Below are 25,273 nucleotides of genomic sequence, written 5' to 3' on the forward strand. Positions count from 1 at the left end.
CGATCGCATAGATGATTCTAGCTCTCTCTCCCTCTCCCTTCCTCTCTCTGAAATTAATAAAAACATTTAAAAATTTCATTTATTAGTTCTTAAAAATCTGAGGATTTGAGACACTGCTCAAGATTAGTAGACATAGTCTGAGATTTTCTTAAAACCAGGCTGGGAAACCTGGTATTTCTAGAAGCAGCAGCTAAATGAGTAGATTCCCTGATGTCCTAAAACATTCCCCTTCGCCTCCAGTTCCAGAGAGGAAGTGACATCAGAGGAGTCAGAGCACATGCATACCAGGATTAGAAATTCTTCCAAAAAATGTCAACAGTCACAAAAACACCCAAACTGCAGGCTCTCTCAATGGCCAGAAAGGAAAGATGAAGGCATCATTTTTAGAAATGTCACACAGTTGCAAGTCACTAACTGAGTTTTTATCAGGGAGCTATGGGTGTTTTCAATTAGAAATTAAGCTTAAAATCTATAGCTTGTAATCTATTAAGATCATAAGTTACTAGTCACCTGTCAAGGGACAGTAGAGATTTGTGCTGGAAGGAAAGGAAGCCTGTTATACAGAGAGCAGGCCCTGGAGCTGCCTGGAGGTGGGTGGGCCAATGGGCATGCATGCTCAAGGCTGGTATGATTTCAATGTATCAGGTTTGGTACATCCAGTTTTTGGAGAAAAAATTCATATCTGAATAAAGTACTTTAGAGGATGCACATTAACTTAAAACAAAGTCAACCACAAGATTTCTAAAAATCTTTTAAAAATTATATAGATTATACTCCATCCGGGTGGCTCAGCTGGTTGGAGCATCATCCTGTACATCAAAAGGTTGCTGGTTAAATCCCCAGTTGGGACGTGTACAGGACGCAACCAATTGATGTTTTGCTCACATCGATGCCTCTCTCTCTCTCTTTCCCTTCTTTTTTCTCTAAAATCAATAAAAACATACCCTTGGGTAAGGATTAAAAATATTATATAATTCATTACCTAAATTTTAAAACATCTCTATGTCCTCAAGAACAATTGGTATTAATCTAATCATAGCAAGACAAAAGTAATATACAGAGATTATAGTAGTTGGGCACAGTCAACTAATTTGAAAGTTAACTTTTTCCTAAGCTATTCCTTGTTTTTAAAATTCACTCTAATATCACTGTGTTTTTGCAAGAACTCAAGGGCTGAGCACATTTGCACTTAGCAGCAGGGGAGAAGTATCAGCATCACCCATGAGCACTAAGTCTTGCTCAGTCGCACTACTGCAGCACTAAGGTGAGCTGAGAAAAGTGGAGGGCACACCAAGTCTGACAGTACTCACTGTGAGAAGTTCTCATGAATTGAGTTCAGCAGGCTAATCTGAGGAAGAAAGAAAAAAAGAAAAGAAAAAACTATAAGCAAAAGACTGAAAGATCCTTGTCCTGCCTCAACCCCTGAAAGCCTGTCCTACTCTGGACAGCACTTCTGAAAGAGCACACCTTGTTCATGGTGATTAAAGTCACATGAAAAAAAACACAAATAGCAACATGATCTTAGCCCTACAGTTTTCCCCCAGAAAATCTACCTGGACACCCTATGGCCACAGGAATGTAGGAAGAGGGCTCCTTGAAGAAACCTAAATCCCCACAGAGAAGTTGCTGAGCTAACATTAGGGCTCTTTGGGCAAACTGCCACCACTGCCCTTTCTGTCTTGCAAACTTTGCAATTTATTTTGAAGGCTATCAGTGGAGCACAGGGTTAATCAGGGTGGGGAGTGAGAACTCTGTTCATCCTATTCCTTCCCACAAAATCTTTTTGCCAATGTGGCCAGCTGCTGGGGGGCTCTGAGAGGCTCCACAGAGAGTGCATCATTCAAGGCCTCCATTCCCAAGGGAACTGCCTTCAGCCACACAGTATGCCTCTTTATCTACCCCAATGATACAGTCCAGGGGAGAGTTCTGAGTCCGGAGAAACTAGAAACCTAGTTCCTCCTTTTTGCCGTGTCACTAACTTAACTTGTAAGCTCAGGACTTAGCCCTTACTATACTTGGACCTCAGGTTCAGTCTGTAACATGGAAATTATATTCTTGTCCTTATGATTCTACTGGGATGTTTGAAAGCTAAAATATCACAGGCATAAATAGATTTGGAATAAAATACATAATTTATTCAAATGCAAAGTTCTGTAATAATATGGATTAAAATTAAAAAGTCCTCACTCCCCTATATACTCCTAGTTTTTAAAAGAATGCAACAACTTCAGATACTGCTAATGAAGGAAGGTCAATGGGTTCAAGGTTTTTTCAGGAGCTGGCCCATCCCTATGTTAGGACTGGCAAGTCTTTCCCACGTCACACAGAAGACTCCAAGACCAGGATGTGCAGCACAGCTATCTCACCAAAGGCAATCTACTCATCTATCCAAACATTTATCAAATGCCCATTATGTGTAAGGCCCTGGATACAGGGAAAATGAGAGCTCAGTCCTCCTCAAGGAGAGCCCCTCTAGAAGAGAGATTTATCGCATTTGATTAGCAACAGGCAATAAAGGTGATAATTATAAATGCCTCCATGTGGGCTCAGGTAAAAGATACATCTGTAATATTGTTCTTATTAAAGTGGCAATCAGTGCAGGCTGCAAGGAGATAACATGAAAACAAATTCTGTCAAAGTGAGGGGGTAAGCAGGAACTATATGTATTGAAAACCACCATGTGCAAGGAACATCACATTTCCCCCATTCTGTTCCCATCATAATCATACGAAAAGTTGTGCTCCCATTTTCCTGGTAAGAAAAATAAGGCCAGGCTACAACCCAAATCTGTCTGACTCCAAAGCTCATGCTCTCTCCACCACACTGTGCTGCTACTGTGAAGACCAGTACATATTGTTCTTTTATATACGTAGTTGCACACCCCACCCCACTCATTTGTCATCCGACTTTGGGGAGCCCTGAATTACGAATGGATTTACCTGACAGTAATAGTGAGAGGCTGTCAGTGCCATGTGAAGCCCCTTTCACACATTGATGATCCTTTTAGTTCGTGCCTCTGTCTGCTACTAATAATTAAACAGACATTTCCCCATGTAAACGATGACAAGCCCACCATCCCCATTTCATTTAGCTGGTTCCTTCCTTTAAAACTCTAAAGTTTCACCAACTCCAGGATCCCTCCATATGCACCTCCTGAGCGCCCGCTGTGTTTCTCTTAAGAGGCATGTCTCCCATGCACTATAAGACAGTTGTCCACCTGCCTCACTTCACCCCAAACAAGGTGAGCTCCATGGAATCTTGCACTTTCCGACTCTGCATCCCAGCATTGGGCATACACCAGGCACTCCTTCGGCTGAAACTGAATGCATCCCAGACACCAAGTTCATTTGAACTTCTTGGGGTCAACAGCACTGGTGGCTGCTCATCAAAGGTTCTTACCTCTTTTTCCAAATAAACCTTTTTATCATCCAGGGTATTATATAAAGTGAAGAATTGCTTGGTTTCTTTATGCACTGCTGAAACTGCAAATGCAAAGAAATCAGCACATGAATAAGAAAATGTATCAAAACAACCCTAAGCACCCGCTCCCCTTAAGGCACCCCAAGAGTGGGACCTGTCAGGCTGGTACTCTGGACCTGCAGGCTGGGCAGAAGCCCACAGGGCACACAAGCCTGTGCACAGCTGCTACAGGCTGATGGCACGCAGCCAGTCGAAACTGCTCTGGCCAAGAGCAGGGGCTGGAGAAATCTCCTGGTCAGATGTGGGTTTCTCAGAAGTCCCTCAGGTGAGAAGCCCTGGGAGGAAGGTGACAAGGATGATGAAACGCCAAGAAAACTCTTTCTGGTTGTGTGGCTTCCTCCCTTCCCACACCGACATAGCTCAGAGCGTAGGTGACCTCCTCAGGGGTCTAAATTCCCATAATATACAGCCACCCAGAGAGAGATAAAACCCCAAGACCTGGGTTCACAGCCAGGCTTTGAGCCCAAGCTGAGCACACCAGTGTAGCTGTAGCTAACGATCTGAAGCCGCATGGTTATCAGGCACAGCCAAGACTACGTGGGGTCTGTGCCATGGGCTCTGGGTCCCTGAAATCAGGTTGCCTCTGGAGCAGCACACTGGGAGAGGAGAGAAGAGAAGCAGAGCAGGCCTGGGCAATTCTGGTTTCCTTGGGCAACTACCATTAACATTAACATCCAATTCTTTAAACCAGTCAACTTTTAACTTTTATATCCAGTAAGAGCTGTATTTTCCTCCAGCAGTGCAGCTCAAAGACAGGGAAGGTCAGGGAAATTTGCTGAACATATCTGGTAACAGAAGTTAATAATCTGATATAAGTGCTTTGATGGAACAGGAAAAAAAATGTTTCCAACATCAAAATGTATAATTTGTATAAAAATCACACTATGAACCAGTCAATATAGAGTATTATTATTCTTGCTAAAAGCTTTAGAACAGTGGTACTCCATCCTGCTTGAAAAGGGGAATCACCCGAGGAGCTTTTAAAGTCCATGACCAATTAAATAAGATATTCTGGGGATGGGACCCAGGTGATTACAATGGGTGGCCAAAGTTAACAGTCACTGTTGTAAATGCACCAGTCAACTTTTAGCTTAATTGCTCAGGAATGTAGCTGGCACCATTACTCCATCCAGCTCAAGGACTGGTTGGAGGATGCAAGTATCTGATGATAATTTAAAAAAAATGATGTAAATATTCTGATATAACTGATTAAAAAGTCTTTGGTATAAACATGTCCTATCAGCCCTGACTGGTTTAGCTCAGTGGATAGAGTGTCGGCCTGTGGACTGAAGGGTCCCAGGTTCGATTCCGGTCAAGGGCATGTACCTTGGTTGCGGGCACATCCCCAGAAGGGGATGTCCAGGAGGCAGCTGATTGATGTTTCTCTCTCATCGATGTTTCTAACTCTTTATCCCCCTCCCTTCCTCTCTGCAAAAATCAATAAAATATATATATTTTAAAAATGTCCTATCAAAATGACCTTAACATGTGAAATTTACTCTGTGAGCTATACAGATACAAGGTATTATCTATATATATAAAAGGCTAATATGCTAAGTGTCCCCGCGCGAGTTCAACTGGAACTTCTATCGTTTGCTATGACGTGCGCAGACCACCAGGGGGTGGTGCGGAAAGAAAAAAGGCCCCAGCCAGCAGCCAGAAGGCCCCAATCGGCCCTGATCGCCGGCCAGGCCTAGGGACCCTACCCGTGCACAAATTTTATTCACCAGGCCTCTAGTTACTTAATATTTTTAAAAGCTTTAAAGTAGGCAGGGTAGAAAATTAAGGGAAAAGATTTAACTTAAAGGCAGAAGCTATTTTCTGCCGAGAAACTGCCGTTGCTGCTACCTGCAGCCGAGGACCTGGGTCAAAGATGAAGACTGTGACCTTCAGGATGGTGGGGTAGAAATGGGAAAGGAAGCACAAGTCTGGACTCCAGCAGGTACAGTGCTCTAGACCAGTGGTCGGCAAACCGCAGCTCGTGAGCCACATGCGGCTCTTTGGCCCCTTGAGTGTTCTAACGCCACTTCTTCAAAATAGACTCACCCAGGCTGAAAACCGCATGGGTCACGAAGTTTCAATCGCACTGTACGTGTGCGCCAGCACGTGGTATTTTTTGGAAGAGCCACACTCAAGGGGCCAAAGAGCCGCATGTGGCTCGCAAGCCGCGGTTTGCCGACCACTGCTCTAGACCAAACCAGGAAGACTCTTCAGAGGCCAAGTTCTCAAGGCAAAATATGAGGTGGATTTTAAAGAAGAGTTGAAGTTTGCCAGGATCTGCAGGGCAGTGGCAAACTTCAACTGGATCTGGGGACCAGCTCACTGGCCAAGACTCGGATATCCTTCTGAGAGGGGAGAGGCACTGAAGGACTGTAGGGAAAGCCAATCAGTGACTCTAGCCTGGACGATGGAGGACTTTATCAGGGCATTTAGGATTTTGAAGATTATCCAACAAGTTATGGCGAATTACTAAATGCTAGAGCTATTAAAGCAAGAATGTAAATGATCAAATTTATGTTTGAGAAAGGTCTCCCAGCTAGGAGTGCAGAGAAGGGGTCAGACTCTAAAAGTGATGAGAAGGTGGCTATAGCACAAGTCCCGAAGGAATGGACTTGACCATGACTCAGAAATGGAGCAGAGCAGCATGAATCAGAGTGGACTAAGGGGGCCCAGCTTGGCTGAACAGTGACCCCAGTGACCAAGAGGAAAACCAGGACCAAGAGGCTATAGAGCGTGAGATGTCCAGTGGGAGCCTAGAGGAAGGGGCAATGGTCCAGGAGTCTTGAAGGATTTTGTCAGACAGAGGAGGAAGGGTCTGAGTCAGGTACAGGAGTCGAGGCCTCAGGTGTCCAAATGCATGGTGTGTTCAGAGGCAGTGTGTAGACTGGTGAGGCCAACTGTGGACTTAGAGCAAGAAAGGGCCCCCCAGCAGCCACTTAGGCTGGGGAGAACCCCGAAAAGAATAAGGAGAGGCTTTATTTAGAAGGCTCTGGGGAGCTCCTGAAGATTTTTCAGCAGTGGGAGAAGTGACATAGTCAGATGTGTGGATGAGAGACTTGCAGAAGGGGCTGCAGACCAGCCAACAGTCATTCAGCTGAGCTGTGATGCAAATAAGAACAGCTATGGCAGTAGCTCAGAAAGGCAATGACAGCTTTGAGGGCCACTCTGAGCCTGAGATGTGGTCACTGATCAGGCCTGGATTACTGGGTGAATACGATGCTGTAAAAGGCATGGATCACATAAGCCAGAAAGTCTGGAGAGAAGAAGGACAAGGAGTGAGAACTGATCTAGAGATAATGAGGTCATGATGTTCTGTGCAATGCTGGAAAGTGGATGGGGAGCTCAGTGGAGCCAAATGGCTGATTGAGATGAGGGCTGGTTCAAAATATTCTAAGAACTCAACTAGAGTAACTGTTTGTTGAGAAGGCAGTAAGAGCACCTCCGTGCTGCTTCGGGACTGTCAGTTACCCACCAGGGCTCCGTGGAACGAGTGCTGAGTGGGCCTGACGATAAAACGGAGCCCTTTGCAGACTGGTTTCATAGACTGTGCTATGGTGCATGCTCCACTACCCTAAAGTGGGACACAGACCCTTGCCTCCTGGCCCTCCCAGGATCAGCCTCCTGAGCTCATCAGTGGTTGATGCACCTACTCTGGCGGTAGAGTTCAATAAATCTCTTCTGATATTGTATTAGCTCGGCTCGGCTGGGCACTTCATCAATCTTGCGATGCAGAATTGCTATTTCTCGATTTCTTCGAGCCTAAACGCAAAAGGGAGGGAGAGACAACACTATTTGATAAAAGGCCTTGTGTGTTCTCTAGGAAGCCAAAACATTGCCCACCACCCACCCAGAGCACAGCCACATGTCCTGGAATGCAGGCCCCAAATTCTACTGTTGGCTTGAGGTCCCTGTCTCAGATTCTGATTTTGCAATACACGGAGAAGGTGTGATTGCGATTGGAACCCCAGAGGCATCAAATTAATGGACAAGGAAGGAGGATAAGGAATGGGATGGGCTGTGTGGCCAGAGCACCCAGCCAGCCTACTAGGCCCTAAAGGACTCTAGGGTAGCCAATTCCACTAGGTGACAAGGAACTGATGCCACCTTGCTGCCTCCATATAAATTCTAAATCCCTTCATCTGACTGAAAAACTCCCGCAATTAAAACCTAAAATACCTCTCCAGTATTTTCTCTCTACCATGGACTGGGGGTATATTGGCCAAAGTGCCTCTCTGACTGCATCTGGGGAGACACAGCAGTGTGGTGTGGTGCAGGGGAGCTCACAGGCTCCTGAGGCAGGCAGCTCTGAGCACCACCTTCCCCAGCAGGGCAGCTGCCTGGAGGAAGTAGCTCAGCTCCCCCTCCACATTTCCAGTCTCAGGACTAAGTGGCTCTTGGGGCTGCCTTTCCTCTGTGCCAACCTGTCCTCCACTCCCCAGGCCTGCTTCACTCACAACGGCAGAGGTGGAGCTCTGTATCACTGGGGAAATACAAGCCTCCAAATGAGAAGCCCATCATCCATTCTGGTACGAGGGGAAGCTGTATTTCTCCTTCTGGCCAAGGCTACATCCCCCATGGGTGCTCAGGCTCTGACTCCTGTTTTTATTTTAGGAATCTAAAGATACTCTCCATTCTTTTTCATATATCTCTAACCTCTCCCTTTCTACTGCCTCCCTCTCACCAGTACTTAAATATGTTCAAGTATCTCACTCTTAAAAATAAAAAAAGCCCTTTCCTGCCCGACTGGCGTGGCTCAGTGGTTGAGCAGTGGTTAAGCGTCGACCTATGAACCAGGAGGTCACGGTTTGATTCCTGGTCAGGGCACATGCCCGGGTTGTGGGCTTGTTTCCCAGTGTGGGGCGTGTAGGAGGCAGCCAATCAATGATTCTCTCTCATCATTGATGTTTCTCTCTCGCTCTCTCTTTCCTCTCTGAAAATCAATACAAATATATTAAATACTATTTAAAAAGCCCTTCCTTAAACCCTAACCATGTTTCAGTTGCCAACCTTTCTCCTTTGAACAGCCAAACTTCTTGAGAGCCACATACCCTCTGTTCCTCTAACTCTCCACTTCCCTCCAGTCATCCTTCACCCCACACTCCAGCTAGCTTCTTCAAAGACCCCCCTGAAACTGTTCTTGCCAATGTCATCTTTTTTGCAATACAGCCAGCGGGCAATTCTCAGCTTCTAGCTTTCTTGACTTCTAGCAACATTTACCATTCTCTCTACTGAGCTCTCTGCTCAGCTCCCATGAGACCTTGCGCTCATGTTTTCCTTGCCTTGGGCTGCCCACATGGTCTGAACAGCTGCCTGGAGGAAGTCGCTCAGCCCCTCCTCCCCCCAACATTTCCAGTCTCAGGACTAAGTGGGTTCTTGCTTTATGACTCCTGCTTTCCCTTAGTCTCTTCTTGGCCTACATTTCACAGCCTCGATAATTACCTACACAGCTGACACCTGATCTCCAGTCCAGACTATGCTGAGCATCAGACCCAATACCCATCACTTCTTGGAGATTTCTATATAGTTGAGTACCCCAACCTTTAAAAAGCCTCAAACGAATCTCACTTAACACTTAGTCAGACTCCCACCCGCTTTAGCCCTATTCTTTCTCCTTTAATGCTTTTTCTCAATGAATAACACAGGTATCCACCCAACTGCCCAAGTCAGAAACCAGAGCACCATCCTTGACTCCTCTTTTTCTCTCACCCACCAATCAGTTCCATCGGATACAGCTCCCCAATCTCTCCCCTGTGGTTCATTTCTGTCCATCCCACCAATCCTGCCCTGGTTCAGGCCCTTATGATTTTACTGCAGCTTCCCTCTAGCCAGTCTGAAGCTGTACAGTTTGCAATTTGCATATAAGCTCCCTTGTACTTTGATGTATGGACATATCTTGGTCCAGATGTTGGTCCTCAAAGAACCAGCCAGCTCCCAAAAATTGGGCCATCCCATTTTCTATTCCTGGGACCGAATGCAACACTAAATATACAGAAACCACACAGTAAAAAAGATTCCAAATACACAGCTGTACTGTCCTGATTTTATTTCTTTGTTTCTTTAAAGATTAGTATAGTGCCCTTATATCAAGGACAAATTTGACTCACCTGAATTTAACCAAACAGTTCAGCAAATAAGCAAGAGCCAGAGATAGGAAAAACAAGGTCCCACTGGCCCCCATAGCCCTTTGGCCATTCCTCCCAGAACCTGCCTTCCCTTCCCAGAGAACAGAAAGAAGGCCTGGGCCAGAGTACAACACAACTTGATCCTTGGATTCTGAGCTACTGTAAGCCAGGTCTTGGCAATGTAAGGGATTATACAATGTGATTTTGACTCTATGTGAATTCGGCTTCAGAGTCAACTTTAAAACCTACATCCCCCATATCCGATGTCCTCACAAACCTCCAAGGTTACCAACTAAGACAGATAAGCGGGCACTGAGTTTTAGAGGAAACTATTAGACAAGAACACGGGAACTTGAATGCTGGCTCTGGCACTTAGCAGATGCTTGGTCACGGTCAAGTACTTAATGGATTTGAGTCAATTTCTTCACATAGAAAATGAGGATAATACCTCCTCTCCACCCAGGGTGAGGGTCAAATCAAACAAGATGATGGTGAAAGTAACATACTCACATAAGGCCTTATTATCAACACCTTAAACCACTGAGTTACCCTCCAGAGAGAAGGGTAGCAACAGCAGCCTTAGTACCGAGTCTCTCTGGTTCTCAGAGACTGAAACTTTCGAGTTTTGCTATGGGACATTTGTACCTAGCTAGATGCATTTATGTAATTCTGTGCTCTTGTTTTTACTCACCTGTAGTAAACGGATCTTATAAAGCTTCTCTTTCTCCATATTATATCGTCTGTCTAGGTCTTCCTAAAAATTGAAAGAGGACAGTTATCTGGGAATAGAGAACTTTCATTCCTTGATGAAGTCTTTTGAAGTTGAATGCTTTTAACCTTTTCTCCCCAATCCTGAGGCCCCAAATTTCTTTTCTCAAATGGCCAAGAGTCTGTATCCTATGTCATGTGAGGCCTTTGACACGCTTTAACATCACTTTATAACAATTCTTCCTTCTTCTGGGATCCAGGCGGAATCCAGTGTTCTTAAGAGAAATATCCCCCATATCCATGTGCCCTTCCCTCCCCCACACCAAAACCAAACTATGAGGAGAGGATCATGACTTGAAGAACCTCTTGTGTCTGGAGGTGATGCTGGCTTGCTTTCTATGTTTCTATTTGGAGCTGCACTGTTCAATATAATAGCCACCAGCCACATGTGGTTATTTAAATTAACTGAAATAAAAAGTCAGTTTTTCAATTGCACTAGCCACATTTCAAGTGCTCAGTAGCCACATGAAGCTAGTGGCTACTGTACTGGACAGTGCAGATACAGAATATTCCCACCACTGTGGACAGTTCTTTTGGATAACAATGGATTAAGAGAGAAACTAGACAGTTCACTGAACCCAATGAGGTAAGAGACATTGCTAGATGGTTTGCTGAGTTAGAGGAAGCTACAAGGGGGCCACAAGTATCCCCTACCAAATGCACACACAGGCACACAGATAGATAGATAGATAGATAGAGAGAGAGAGAGAGAGAGAGAGAAAGAGAGAGAGAGAACACAGTTTCCTCCACAGGGCTCAGCTGCAAGCAAACCCCACAGACTTCACAGGAGTCCTGAAGCTCATGCTCTAAGGGCACAAAGGGAAAAGAATCCCCAAAGAAGGAAAATGATTAGAGGTTTTCCTGCTTCTCTCTTCCTCCTCCTCTCCCTTTTCTCTTTCTCCTGAAGGTTTCCTGGCGTGCTGGAGTCCTGGAAGCATTAGTTTAACTCAGCACAGAGGTCAGCAAACTGTAGCCCAAGAGCCAAATCTGACAGCCCTTGGACCAAATCTGCCTCTGCCTATTTCTGTAAGTAAAGCTCTATTGGAACACAGTCTCATCCTTTGATTTACCTACTGACTATGACCACTACAGTGGAGTGGCCCACAAAGCTAAAAATATTTACTGGCCCTTTATGGTTAGCTGACCCTGGAATGTAGTACAATGAAGAGAGGTGTTCTTCCCTCTCACCAACCCACCCCTTAGAGCCTAGGGGTTGTGACCAGCATGTACGGCCAATGCAGGCTTCCCCTTTCTCAGCAGAGATGCCAGAGTAAAGACAGCACTCCTGCACAAGGTGTTAGGAGAAACCCTCCCTAGAATGGTGGCCTTCAAGGCCAGCCCTGGTGAGATCCTGCCTCTATCTGAGGGACCAGGTGTGCAAAATGGGGCAATGCTCCCAACATTCCAGATGAGGAGATGCCGTAGAGAAAATGAAAGCAGGCATGAGAAAGGGCCACAGGAGAGTATAAAGCTGGCCACCACACCTGCAGAGAACACTGGCAGTCCTGGTAACGGGAAGGTACTTACATTATGAGTCATCACGGGGGTGAGGGCATCATTCGGCTCTCCACTGGAGAGGGTCTGAAACAGTAAACAGTAAGAAACAACTCTGAGGAAGGCAAATGGATAGAAGCTGAGGGTCTAGATGTAGGAAGGAGTGGTGTGGGGGACAGTTCACCGACCATGTCTGGTCAGGGAACAGAAAGGGAATAGTGCTACATGAGCCCCAGATTTTAAACTGTTCTTAAATATCTGTCAGTTACAAATAAGCTAACTTTGTCTTTGAATGTAATAATCCTTCTAAGGAGATGTGATTGATGAGAAGAGAAACGGGATCCTAAGAGTATGTGATGTATGCAAACTCAGAAGCTGACCGAGCTGATGATTTGAGCCTCAAAGGTTCAAAACTTTAGTAACAACTGGAGAGGCGACCGTGTGATGATGGTCCCAGACACCACTGCCCAGCACGGCCACACTCTGGTATTTCCCCTTCTCACAGGTGCGGAGAGTAGTGTGGTCTGGCTGAAATGACATGCCAGGCAGGCGGCATCTCCCCACTGATATGCAGTGTCCCTCTCAGTCCCTAAGCAAAAGGGCTGGAGAGCACTCCTGCCAATTGGCTTGCACAAGTTTCTTCCCCTCCCTGAGCCTCAAGTTCCTTATTTTTATGAGGGAGATGGTGCAATTGATGAGTCTGAGATCATGTCCAACTCTCACACCCAAGCACAGGGGTGCTCAGGAAATAAGTCTTGAATCAAGTGTGAGAAGGGAAACAAACACAGCAGTGCTTATACTGGTGAGACTTTTTTCTGTCCTTGTGCTATGCTTGATGGAAACCCATACTAGATCCTCAGGAGACCTAGTCTTTGTTCAGAGAGCCAGGCAGGCCCCTCAGTGCAGGAAGCCTCTGCTGCCGGAGCTGATAGTAACCCAGCACTGTTCCCCTGCTTCCGCTCAGTGCTGCCTTCTAAGGGTGGGGCATGTCCCTAGCAGGAATGGAGGGTGAAAGGAGTAAAGTGGTCCCAAATTTAGAGAAGAATAGGTTGAGTGGGAAGCAGAGCTCAGGCAACTCCTGAAAACACCCCTTCCCTGAAGGAAGAAGAAGACTTATAATCTGGCCATTCTCGTTTGGAGTAGCTGCCGTCCACACCCACTGCTGTCTTTCACCCACCAGAAAGAAGAGAAAGGAGAGGGATAGAAATCTAAATAAATCATGTGATGAAAACAGCTGATAAATGTGTACTCAGAGGACCAAGTTAAGGAAACTCGTCTTTCCAGCCAGTCCTTTCGCTGGTTAGTCCTCCAGGAAACTTTTCAGTCTGAGTCATAACAGCGCCTCACAGTTCGAGCACTCCTGCAGGGCCTTTACCTTTACTTCTCCATCTGGAGCTCTCTCCGCTTTCAGGTTTTCAATATCCTGCTGTAGCCGCGTCATTTCCTCCTTCAAAAGTGATACAAATGTTTATGAAACTTGGACAAGCTAGAAACTGGATGCACTTTTTAACTTGACCCAGAGTCTTATTTTCATATTTTGTGAGTTTATGCTAAGACAAAAAGTCTATTAGGAACTAGCTGCCCTGATCTCCAACTGTCAGTCTGGGACAGTTTTTTCAGGAGGCTACACAGAGCTTGCGGGGCTGCATCTCTTGCCTCCTGCTGTGGTCATGGGCACTTGTGCACCCATCACCCCCACTACTAGACATCAAGTCCTCAGACGGCAGAAACAAGGACTTATACACAGGATGAACAGATATCCCAGGTTTTCAGGACATCCCTGCTTTTATATAATATTATTCCTTTATATTTGGTAAGACTTTTCTTTTAAATACATTTGTAAATTAGAAAACATTGTTTGTAAGACTGTTTGGCACAGCCGGTGTCCTCAGAGGGTACCTACCACAGTACTCTATTCATCTTACACAACTGTTTGAGGAATTTCTTTCTTTCTTTCTTTCTTTCTTTCTTTTTGTTGTTGTTAATCCTTACCCAAGGATATTTTTTCCACTGATTTTTACAGAGTGGAAGAGACAGGGAGAGACAAGAAAGAGAGCAACATCATCAATGTGAGAGATACACATTTTTGGTTGCCTCCTGCACATGCCCTGTCTGGGGCCGGGGATCAAGCCTGCAACCAAGGTACGTGCCCTTGACCGGAATCGAACCCATGACCCTTTAGTCTGAGGGCCGAAGCTCTAACTGAGGAGCCAAACCCCAAACCGGCTAGGACAGGAATCTCCTTTTCTGACTGCACCTGGATAGGATGCCACATCAGGACAAGGGGAGGGAAAGCAAGAGATTTTACAAGATTCCTGGTTTAATGTCTGCTGACACCAAGCAACACTTACTCGACAATGTGCTTTAAACTCCTGTTCCTGGCTTTTTAGGTTTTCATTCATGGCTACAAGAGCTCTCAAGTTCTGCAGAATACTGAAAAGACAAAAAATGACATATGGCAAGCTATTATGATTTTATGAATCACAGCTAAAACCAAGTCCCCAGCTAAAAAAGGACTCCCTTTTAATTTCCTTCGTCTCTCCCAAGTGTCTAATGGGTTCTCCACAAGTGATTAAGACTGACATTATTATTCATTTATATGCCAGAGTCCATTAGCTACATCTAAACAAACATTACAGAAACCAGAATTAAAATGTCAACTGCAGAAATATCAACTAATTTCAAAATACTGGATATACTTAACGATACCAATTACTCAATCGTATTCAAAGCATATGGAAAACCATTTTTAATATCCATTCTGAAAAGGAAACACGTTGCTTAAGGTCATTAAACACACTAATCCTATATAATAAAAGGTTAATATGCAAATCAACCAAATGACTGGTCGCTATGACGTGCACTTACCACCAGGGGGCAGACGCTCAATGCAGGAGATGCCCCCTGGTGGTCAGTGCACTCTTACAGGGGGAGCTCTGCTCAGCCAGAAGCCGGGCTCACAACTGGAGAGCCTCTCCCGCCTCCATGGCAGTTGGACATCCCCCCGAGGGGACCCAGACTATGAGAGGGCATGGCCCGCGCAGAAGGACCCCCCCACCCAGTGCATGAATGTCACGCACGAGGCCTCTCGTTTGAATATAAGAATGTCAAGTATCTAATAGTAGTTTTTCTCCATATCATGAGAGGGCTTTCTAATTATAAAGCCAAGTAAGCTGTGGGCACTTCCTTGCTAAAATGTCCATCGAACCTAGAACTGCTCAATCTGGGCCTGAAACTTAATGATTTAACTATCTCATTCAAGTGAGTGACAGACACTTCGGAGATTTCACTACCCAAACAGCTTGGTGACAAAAACATCAAATGTAAGTGCTTTATCTGTATAATTTAAATAGCCTAAAGACATTTAATTTAAAGTGGGGGGAAAAAACCCACAAAAAAAACAGAGGCTGATTTTTGGCAGAAAAAATTGCATCTTTACTCCCAAGGAGACACGGCTGAAGTGAGTGCTGTTAAAAACTGGTAACAATGGTTGACTCCTGGGAGAACTGGGTGTCTGGGGGATGGGTGGGAGAAAGACTTTTCACCATATGCCTTTTTGTACTGTGAATGTATTACTTAGTTTTTAAAAACAGAAAAATGAAAAAATAATTAAAACTCCAAACATATTGCTTCTGATCTCCAGGGCAATTGGGAAGAACAGGCAGCCCAAGCACATCTCAGCATGTGCCTGAGCGACAGGCACATTTTGGGTAGCACATGAAATTAACTGACCTGTACAAGGACAAAAGCATGACCCCTGGCTCCTTAGTCCTGTGAGCCAACCAATTAAGCCAACAGGTACTGGCGAAGTCCCTTTCTTCAAAGAGAAAATAAACACATGCTGAAACCTCTTACCTTGGATCAGCTTTGGATTCTATCTTCTCAAGGGCTGCCTGTTCCTTGTCCAGTTTCTCACTATGACTCTTCAACTGCAAGAGAGAATGGAGGCCTTGTTGCTAGAGATTTGGTAACACAGAAGAGGGAGCGCTGCCATTCTCCTTCCCCGTGGTTCCACCTGAACTCCACTTCTGACAGGTGGCTGAGCCCACAGGATTTAGCTGTACATTGAGAAAACAGGTGAACAAGAAAAATAGGATGGGGGTAGAGGGAAAACATGGGCAGGTCAAAACCAAACCCTTCTTGACACATATTGCTTGCTGGTTAACAAAACCTTGGCAACAACTTTCAATCAAGAAGCAAATGGTTGTAAAAAGTCAAAAGTAATGTTGATAGCAGGTGCCTTTCAGTAGGAAGGGGGGAATAAAACGAGTGGCTGTGAAAGGCAGACCTGGGTTTAAATTTCAGAATGTTAATTAACAGGGAACAGGGTTAAATCTCCTATCTTCTTGAATTATTTCACCTCCATTTTGAGTCAGATTGTGAGGTTTTTAAAAAAGAAAATTTGAAAAATAAACTAAAGTGTACAACTATCTATACTAATAATAGAGGAGTATGCAAATTGGCTGGGATGCCATCATGTAACAACCAATCAGGACAGGGCGGGGCCATGGCAGAGAGCTCTCAGCACGCCTGTGACGGGTGCGGAGAGGAAGGGCACGGAGAGGAAGGGAGAGCAGATAGGCAGTTAGGAGGATCAGGCCAGGAGGGGAGAACAGATAGGCAGTTAGGGGAATCAGGCTAGCAGGGGAGAGCAGTTAGGGCCATTAGGCCAGCAGGGGAGGGCAGTTGTGGGCGATCAGGACAGCAGGGAGGGAAGTTAGGGGTGACGGGGCCAGCAGAGTAGGGTACTACTATCCCTATTAGTATAGATAGTTGTACACAGCCACTCCTTTTATTCCCCCCTTCCTACTGAAAGGCACCTGCTATCAACATTACTTTTGACTTTTTACAACATTTGCTTCTTGATTGAAAGTTGTTGCCAAGGTTTTGTTAACCAGCAAGCTCCTGCACCAGGAAACGGCCTGGATCCCAGCAGCCAGCGGCCTGACCCGTGAGATCCCTAACCTGGCAGGCAGGGGGGATTGGAGACAGGCTGAGGGTTGGGGTGCGGGAGGAGCTGGGCCTTTGGGCTGCACTGGGGGGAGACTGGAGTAGAGATGGTGTCAGCAGGAAGCCCTTGGCCCTGGGTTTCCCAGGAGGACAGGCAGGTGAGCAGTTAGGAGCCAGTGGTTCAGGATTGCAAGAGGGATCCCAGATTGGAGAGGGTGCAGGCCAGGCTGAGGGCCCACCACGCCCCCCCACTGCACGAATTTCGTGCACTGGACCTCTAGTTATTATATAATAGAATACTAACATGCTATTAAAAAGAATGCAGTTTTTATAATGAACTCTAATATCTACTGTTAAGAAAACAAGGTACAAAACCCTAAGTATAATATGCTTCCAATTAGTATAAAGAATGTATATACATTAAATGTATACATGTATAAAAGAATGTGCAGGTTACTTATATATTCACTAGAGGCCTCGTGCATGAAATTCGTGCATGGTGGGGGGGGGGGTGTCCCTCAGCCCAGCCTGCACCCTCTCGAATCTGGGACCCCTTGAGGGATGTCCGACTGCCCGTTTAGGCCCAATCCCTCTCACAATCCAGGACTGCTGGCTCCCAACCGCTCGCCTGCCTCTGCCTGATTGCCCCTAACCACTTCTGCCTGCCAGCCTGATCACCCCCTAACCACTCCCCTGCCAGCATGGTCGATGCCTAACTGCTCCCCGGCCGGCCCGATTGCCCCTAACTGCCCTCCCCTGCCGGCCTGGCCACCCCTAACTGCCCTACTCTGCTGGCCCCGTCACCCCTAACTGCCCTCCCTGCTGGCCTGATCGCCCACAACTACCCTCCCCTGCCGGCCTGGTCTCCCCCAACTGCCCTCCCCTGCCGGCCTGGGTCCCCCCCAACTGCCCTCCTCTGCTGGCCTGGTCACCTCCAACTGCCCTCCTCTGCTGGCCTGGTCACCCACAACTGCCTTCCCCTGTAGACAATCTTGTGGCGGCCATCTTGTGTCCACATGGGGGTGGCCATCTTTGACCACATGGGGGCGGCCATCTTTTGTCTTGGAGTGATGGTCAATTTGCATATTACTCTTTTATTAGATAGGATACATTACTTCCAGAAAGATTCATAAGAAGTTGGTCACACTATAGTCACTTCTGGAGAAGGTAACTGTGTGGCTGAGTTCCTGGAGTGAACCCTTTGTACTTTTTGAATTTTGAACCATGTAAATGTGTTACTTATTCAAAAGAACAATTAAAAAAAAAGTTCCAAGGATTTTAGTTGAAAATGAAGGACCAAGTACAAGTTGCAGCAACCCCTTCTTGCCTCAGGTCCTAAAAATCCAGACTATTATGCTGGAACAAGGGACAAGAAAAATGGCCAAGAGACAGAGATGGACTGAGGCGGCCTACTGTGTGGAATTAGCAAACACAGAAGGACTAATATGCATCAGGAACAGCCAGCTGGGTCAAGCATCATGGCTCTCAACCCATGAGCTAATTCAAGAGCTGGTGCTTGAGTCACAGAGGCAGGGCAAGGTACCCAGGAGAAAGGGTGAGTTCTCCTACCCCGAATATTAGTTACCACTGGCTGATCCCACCGAAGAGTAGGACCCATCCTTCCAGAATAATCACATGAAGCAAGCTGCATAAAATAGATACAGAGCCCTAACCGGTTTGGCTCAGTGGATAGAGTGCTGGCCTGCGGACTCAAGGGTCCCAGGTTCGATTCCGGTCAAGGGCATGTACCTTGGTTGCAGGCACATATCCAGTGGGGAGTGTGCAGGAGGCGGCTGATCGATGTTTCTCTCTCATCGATGTTTCTAACTCTCTATCCCTCTCCCTTCCTCTCTGTGAAAAATCAATAAAATATATATATTTTAAAAAAAGATACAGAATCCACATGATTCGTAAAAGGAAATTTGAGAATCAAAGATAGACATACCATAAAAAATTATCAAACATCTGAAGAAAGATAATGCCATAAAAAAGATGTATCAACTCAACATGAATTTTGATCTGAAGAAATAGTTTATAAGAAAAACTTCAGACAATTAATACCCCTAGAGAGAGAGGACAAGATACTGCTTACATTAGAAAGGCTCAAGCTCACATATAGGAAATTAAAGTTAGGATTACTGAAATTAAAAAGTGGACAGGCTAGAATCTGGCAGCCAATTCAGGGGCCAGCCAGCCTCAGGTCTTCTTACAATGGTGTGCAGCCTCCCCCACAAATTTTATTTTTATTTTTTAAAAATATTTTTATTGATTTCAGAGAGGAAGGAGGGAGAGGGAGAGAGATGGAAACATAAATGATGAGAGAGAATCACTGATTGGCTGCTTCCTGCACACCCCCTACTGGGGATCGAGCATGCAATCTGGGTATGTACCCTCCCTTAACTGGAATCGAACCCAGGACCCTTCAGTCCACAGGCTCAGACTCTATCCACTGAGCCAAACCAGCTAGGGCCCCCACAAATTTTATATAGTCACCTGTTCTCTATCCATCATGCTTTGCTTTACTTTCTCTGATTTACTGGAAAGATGGGTCTCCCCGTTTTTTTAGTGCCACTAGGTTATCCCGGAAGGGTAGCTTTTGCTGAAAAGGTAATGCCTGGGAATACTGGTTAAAAGGGTACAGAGTATTCACTTTGCCAATCTTTGCCTAGAATAGATAAGGAGACTGAGGCCCAAACATGAAGCTCATTATTAATGCAGGGGCCTGGTCTTTAGTACTCTGACCAAATCAGGCTCCTTCTTATGTAGTTCAGAACTAGGTTTTGTAGAGCTTCCCATTTTTGTGGATGGGAATTAGTTTGACTGTCCCACTAGTCTCCGAGAGGTCTTTGGTACCAGACTGCCAGCTGGCCCTGTGCATGACCTTTCTGCCTTAGTTTCCCTATCTACAGAACAAGGATGATAACAGTGTGTTGTTAGGGCTGTTGGGAAGATAAAATGGACTAATAAAAGTGACGTGCCCAGAGCACACCCAGCACACACTAATGCTGGCTGCATTATTTGAGGGTAGGAAGACTATCTCTTATTATTGACTTAAATCACACGTCTATCTTTCTGAAAGGGGCTCAACAAATACTTGATTTAATATTTAGTACAAAAAGCCACTTTATAGCCACTTAGGATTTATATCCTAAGGCATATATGTGTTTTAGGAAATTGATATCAAGATGTTTTGTCTTTAATCTTTCCCAGATTATTACATAAAGACTGATCCATGACTTTGCAAACTTCACGTTAGGGACTTTGCAGCATTAAAGGACAGCAGTAGAAATTCCACCCCAGGAGTTTGCCATCTAATCCATAAGGAATGTAGTCACAGAACAGTGGAAAGAAAGCTGATCCTAATGCAATGCAGGCATCTTTAGAAATAATTTTAAACAATTTACTCTAACTTCCCTTTTTAAGCATTCTGACAATAATCAAAGAGTTGAGTCCAGGTCAGAATTAAAAAGCTTTGTCAGGTTTTCAGGCTTACAAGTGCTGCATACTGCTATCTATAAGAATTTAAATGGGTAAATTTCATGTAAAATTTAAAAAAATAGGGGCACTGGTTTGGTTTCAGAAATGTCTTTGAACATCAGTCCAGTTTCCACCAAGTCCAAAAAGTAGTACGTGGGGCACTTGCAGTGAGGCCCTGTGGAGTACAGCCACAGCCTGAGCTCCCAAGTCCCAATAAGAGCTTTTCTGATCCAGATGAGGGTAGTTCCATGGGTATGCAAGGACATAAATATCTCACTCCCCTCACGACAGAGCTGGTGTCAGAGGTATTTGTTTCCTAGGATATCAGACATGGAGGCAAGCAACACTCTAATGATGATGTGAGGTGGTACACTTGTAACCTGGATTAGAAAATGAATCACATGCTTCAAAATATGCCAAAACCCTCTCTTCCTCCTGAGACACCTCCCCAACCCCAACCACCCCACCTAGGCTTACTCAGAAATTTTGAACAGCAAATTATATCACTGTGATTCTCTCGTATTACAAACAGAAACCACCTCTCTCTCATGGAATTCAGTATTTGGAACTATTCTACAACTTGCAGCTTGAGGAGCAGGGGCCACTTACTGTGAATGACCCCTCATGTTTTTCTATGTGGCCTGTCCCCACCTATGTGGCCTGCCTTCCTCAGCAAGCCAACTCAGTGATCTCTCCCACTTAAATCGTGGATGGGCTAGAACATGGAAGCATGGATAAACTAGTGGCATGGGTCAGGCACTGTCATATGATTGTCCTATGCCCCCAAATGGACCTGAGCCCTGAGAAGGGAATCATGACTCCTCCACACAGACAGATGATACACGGCATTCCATTAATAATGCAGGTCAACATGATTCTTAAAATGGCCCACGGAGGAAGGAAAATCTGCTCACCTGTGTCAGTGTTTTCTTCGTTTCATCGTATCTGGCTTGTAGAGTGGTATGATTTGCCTGCAGCTGTAAATGAAAGATAGAAGACATTGGCTCTCATTTGATCCTTACAACACACATATGGATGAAATCCCCATTTCACAGATGAAAAAATGGAAGCTTAGAAAGATTTAAACTGAGCAAACATGGGAATTTTAGAAAGGTTGCCAAGAACAAATGAAGAGAAAACTCATATATAATTAGTATCAAGTACACTCATAAGATATGCTAGATATTCTGCATAAATCCTATCACTGAACCTAATATTCAATGGGAGAAGACATTATCCTTATCTTACAGATAAGGAAATAGAGACTCAGAAGGGTGAAGTGACTTGCTTTATAGCTGATAACTGATAAAGCCTGGATTTACATTCAGGTCTAATTTTTCTATCTGGCTACAAATGATTCAGTTAACCAACTTGCCCATCACAGAATACACACTGCATTTCAGCACTCATGATTCTAGCACAGAATATGACTGGCTGGCAAATAACGCAAGATAGAAGAAAGGACTTAGGACTTCAACACTAACAGAAAGAAAATCAATTACCTTTACGTTCAAAGTTACATAAATTGTAAACTTGAATCTCAAAAATGTCATTTCTCTTTTTCTTACTGAAAAGGTATAGCCTTGTGCTGTCTATGAACTTGTAGAAATCTGAAAACGTTCCATTAAAAGTTCAAAGGGTTTGTACGTTTCTACTTTTGAAAAGGGGAAGTAGCAGACTGTTACCTGTGTACAAATTAACAATGAGAAATTTTATCCTATAGCTCAAAAATTATGACAAAATAACTTGCCCATCCTTGAACCTGTAAGCAACTTATTGAAAACACTACCATCTTCAGAAATCATGACTCCTCAATCATACTTCTAATTACCAGTCTTCAGACTGATGAATGGTTACACTTCAACAAAGCCTACCAGGAAGCCAACTCAAGCAGAGAGCAGAAGTGATGAAGGAGGGAAGCAGGTTTGCTCTGGCTTCTTCCTTTTCAAAGGGAGCCACCTGTGTAATGAGAGCTTTTACTAACCTGTTTGTGTAACTGGCAGATGAGAATATTTCTGGAGAAAGTGTTTTGTTTTTGTTTTTTCTCTTGAAATCCTAGTGATTTAACTCTTGATATTCTTTGGGGCTCCAGGAAGGGATCCTGGCATTTTCCCCACCTCCTTCACCCACCATCCTGCCCTCCTCTAATCCCTGCACCCATACACCTGACATTTACCCAAAGCTCTGCTCAAATGAGGTGAGTGGGAGGAGACTTGGAACATGACACAGCCCTTGCCCTCAAGGAGCTGGACTAGTAAACTGAGAAGAGCAGCAGCAGACAGGCCCAGGAGATGGATGCCCAAGGAAACAGTCACCTTACTCATCTGGGAGTACAAAGACGGACTCACACAGGCTGGATCTTGGCAGGGAAGTAGACGTGTGCTAAGAATGGAAGACTCACCTCTCCTCCAATTAATTTAACTACCAAGAGTTTTCCTCGTCGCATCGGACCATATTTATTTAAAAAGGAAATGTCTCCATAGCTAGGCTTAGTTTTCACCTTGCTCTAATCCTCCATGATTCTCCTATCTCCATTTTCTTCTTCATTAACCTTCATTGCCCCCAAATTCAGCTGCTGCTTAATACTTTCATTTCGTTTTTAAAAATGTTTCTTTTTTAAATATGTGTTTATTGATTTTATAGAGAGAACAAGGGAGAGGGAGAGAGAGATAGAAACATCAATGAAAGAGAATCATTGATCAGCTGCCTCCTGCACGCCCCCAACTGGGGATCAAGCCAGCAACCCAGGCATATGCCCTGACCGGGAATCAAACTGGCAACCTTTCAGTGCATGGGGCGATGCTCAACCAACTGAGCAACACCAGCCAGGGCCAATATTTTCTTTCTTTTCTTTAAAAAAAAATATTTTTATTGATTTCAGAGAGGAAGGGAGAGAAAGAGAGAGATAGAAACATCAATGATGAGAGGGTATCATTAATCGGCTGCCTCCTGCATACCCCCAACTGAGGATCAAGCCCGCAACCCCAGCATGTGCCCTTGACTGGAATTGAACCCGGGACCCTTCAGTCCATAGGCCTACACTTTATCCACTGAGTCAAACGGGCTAGCGCAATATTTTCTTTCTTGATTCCTCTTTCTTTCCTCAATCTCTGGTGTCTTCTGAGTTATCTACCAGCTGCACTGCAGTTCTGTGCCACTGCAAAATATTCTCTTGTTGGACCCTGTGATGTCCTCTACTCCTTTCTCCTGCTTTTACTCCTCTCCATTTCTCTGTTGGGCTAAAACCTTCTCCACAGGTGCATCTTGGTTGCTTTCCCCCTATATTACCGTGTAGGAGAGGTTCTTAGATGTCAAGTTTTGATTCTCTCACATACTATTGTTAGAACTGCAAATTGGTAAGCTAATTTATGAATAATTTGACAGTTTTTAGCAAAATTGAAAAGGCACATAGTTTTTGATCCAGTAATTCCACTTCCTAACATTTATCTTAAAGAAATATTTACATATAGAGGTCTGGTGCATGAATTTGTGCACTGGTGGGGTCCAGCCAGCCCTCCTGATAGGGGTCATTGGGGGCAGGCCAGCTGGGGCGAGGGGCTGTGGGTGGTTTGCCAGCTGGTCCCACCCCCGCTCGGGGTGGGGGGCCCTGCTCAGGGGCAGGGCCAGCTGGGGCGAGAAGCTGGGGGCATTCCAGTCGTTCCACCATTTGGTCAATTTGCATATTACCCTTTTATTATATAGGATTTGTACAAAGATGATGGCATGAAGGTATTCAAGGTAACATAAATTTGCAATTGGGAAAAAAATCTTGGAAAAACCTACATATCCATAAATGGGGAACAAGTTAAATAAATTATGGTACATATATCCTATGTCACATTAAACAGGCATTATAAAGGATGAGGTAGATCTATATGTTCACATCTTAGTTGCATTGCTAATAAGCTGTGAGACCACGGCAAAATTACCTCACTTCTGTGTGTCCATTTCCTTATTTGTAAATTGAGGATAATCTAAAGTCATACCACCCTGAACATGTCTGATTTTGTCTGATCTCAGCAGCTAAGCAAGGTCAGGACTGGTTAATAATTGGATGGGAGAGGACAGTAGCAGTAACTTCTTCATAAGGATGTTGTATGAACTGAAGGAGTTAATTTAAAAACACACACCTTGTAATTACTCAGTAAAAATGTTATTAGCCATTATTATTACTGAAAAAGAGATATTTGTGATAGAAGAGGTTAAAAAAAAATTCAATCTTGTAACCAGACAACCCAGTGTCCCCAGGTAAACGGACATATATGAGTGCTTGCAAAGGCCTAGAAAATAAAGGCTGGGCTAAGAAGTGGAGCATTTTTATCATTTTTTAAAAACTGATTTTAGAGAGAGAAAGGTAGAGGGATAGAGAGATAGAAACATCGATGAGAGAGAAACATTGATCGACTGCTTCCTGCATGCCTCTACTGGGGATTGAGCCCACAATCTGGGCATGTGCCCTGAGCAGGAATTTAATCGTGACCTACTGGTTCATAGGTTGACACTCAACTACTGAACCACACCAGCCGGGGCAACATTTTTATTTTTATACTAGAGGCCGGTGCATGAAATTCATGAAGGGGGGGGGTCCCCCTCAGCCCAGCCTGCACCCTCTCCAATCTGGGACCCCTTGGGGGATGTCCGACTGCCAGTTTCAGCCCGATCCCAAGGATTGGACATCCCTCTCACAATCCAGGACCGCTGGATCCTAACTGCATACCTGCCTGCCTGCCTGATCATCCCTAACTGGCCCCCCTGCCAGCCTGATCACCCCTAACCTCCTCTGCCTGCCAGCCTGATCGCCCCTAATTGCCCCTCCTGCCGGCCTGGTTGCCCCATGCAGCCTGTTGGTCAGTTGTTTGGTCATCCCTCGCTAACCCCCCTGCCGGCCTGGTTGCTCCACGCAGCCTGCTGCTCAGTCGTTTGGTCGTCCCTTGCTAACTCCTGCTGGCCTGGTTGCCCCACGCAGCCTGCTGGTCAGTAGT

General features: G+C 45.1%; 1 protein-coding gene across 2 annotated transcripts in view; it reads right to left on the reverse strand.

Annotated features, from left to right (window-relative positions):
• Positions 1-25,273, reverse strand: part of CCDC93 (CCC complex scaffolding subunit CCDC93) — a 107,071-nt gene that overhangs the window by 22,085 nt on the left and 59,713 nt on the right. For both annotated transcript variants that reach the window (XM_079782225.1, XM_079782224.1), the window contains exons 13-21: positions 21,206-21,268; positions 15,720-15,793; positions 14,216-14,297; positions 13,240-13,311; positions 11,898-11,951; positions 10,294-10,356; positions 7,131-7,239; positions 3,400-3,482; positions 1,311-1,348 (exon numbers count right to left, since the gene is read on the reverse strand). In XM_079782225.1, the coding sequence (XP_079638351.1) occupies positions 1,311-1,348; positions 3,400-3,482; positions 7,131-7,239; positions 10,294-10,356; positions 11,898-11,951; positions 13,240-13,311; positions 14,216-14,297; positions 15,720-15,793; positions 21,206-21,268 (638 nt within the window). The remainder of the gene's footprint in view (positions 1-1,310; positions 1,349-3,399; positions 3,483-7,130; positions 7,240-10,293; positions 10,357-11,897; positions 11,952-13,239; positions 13,312-14,215; positions 14,298-15,719; positions 15,794-21,205; positions 21,269-25,273) is intronic.

Source organism: Cnephaeus nilssonii (assembly GCF_951640355.1).
Source record: "Cnephaeus nilssonii genome assembly, chromosome: 10".
Classification (NCBI taxonomy): domain Eukaryota; kingdom Metazoa; phylum Chordata; class Mammalia; order Chiroptera; family Vespertilionidae; genus Cnephaeus; species Cnephaeus nilssonii.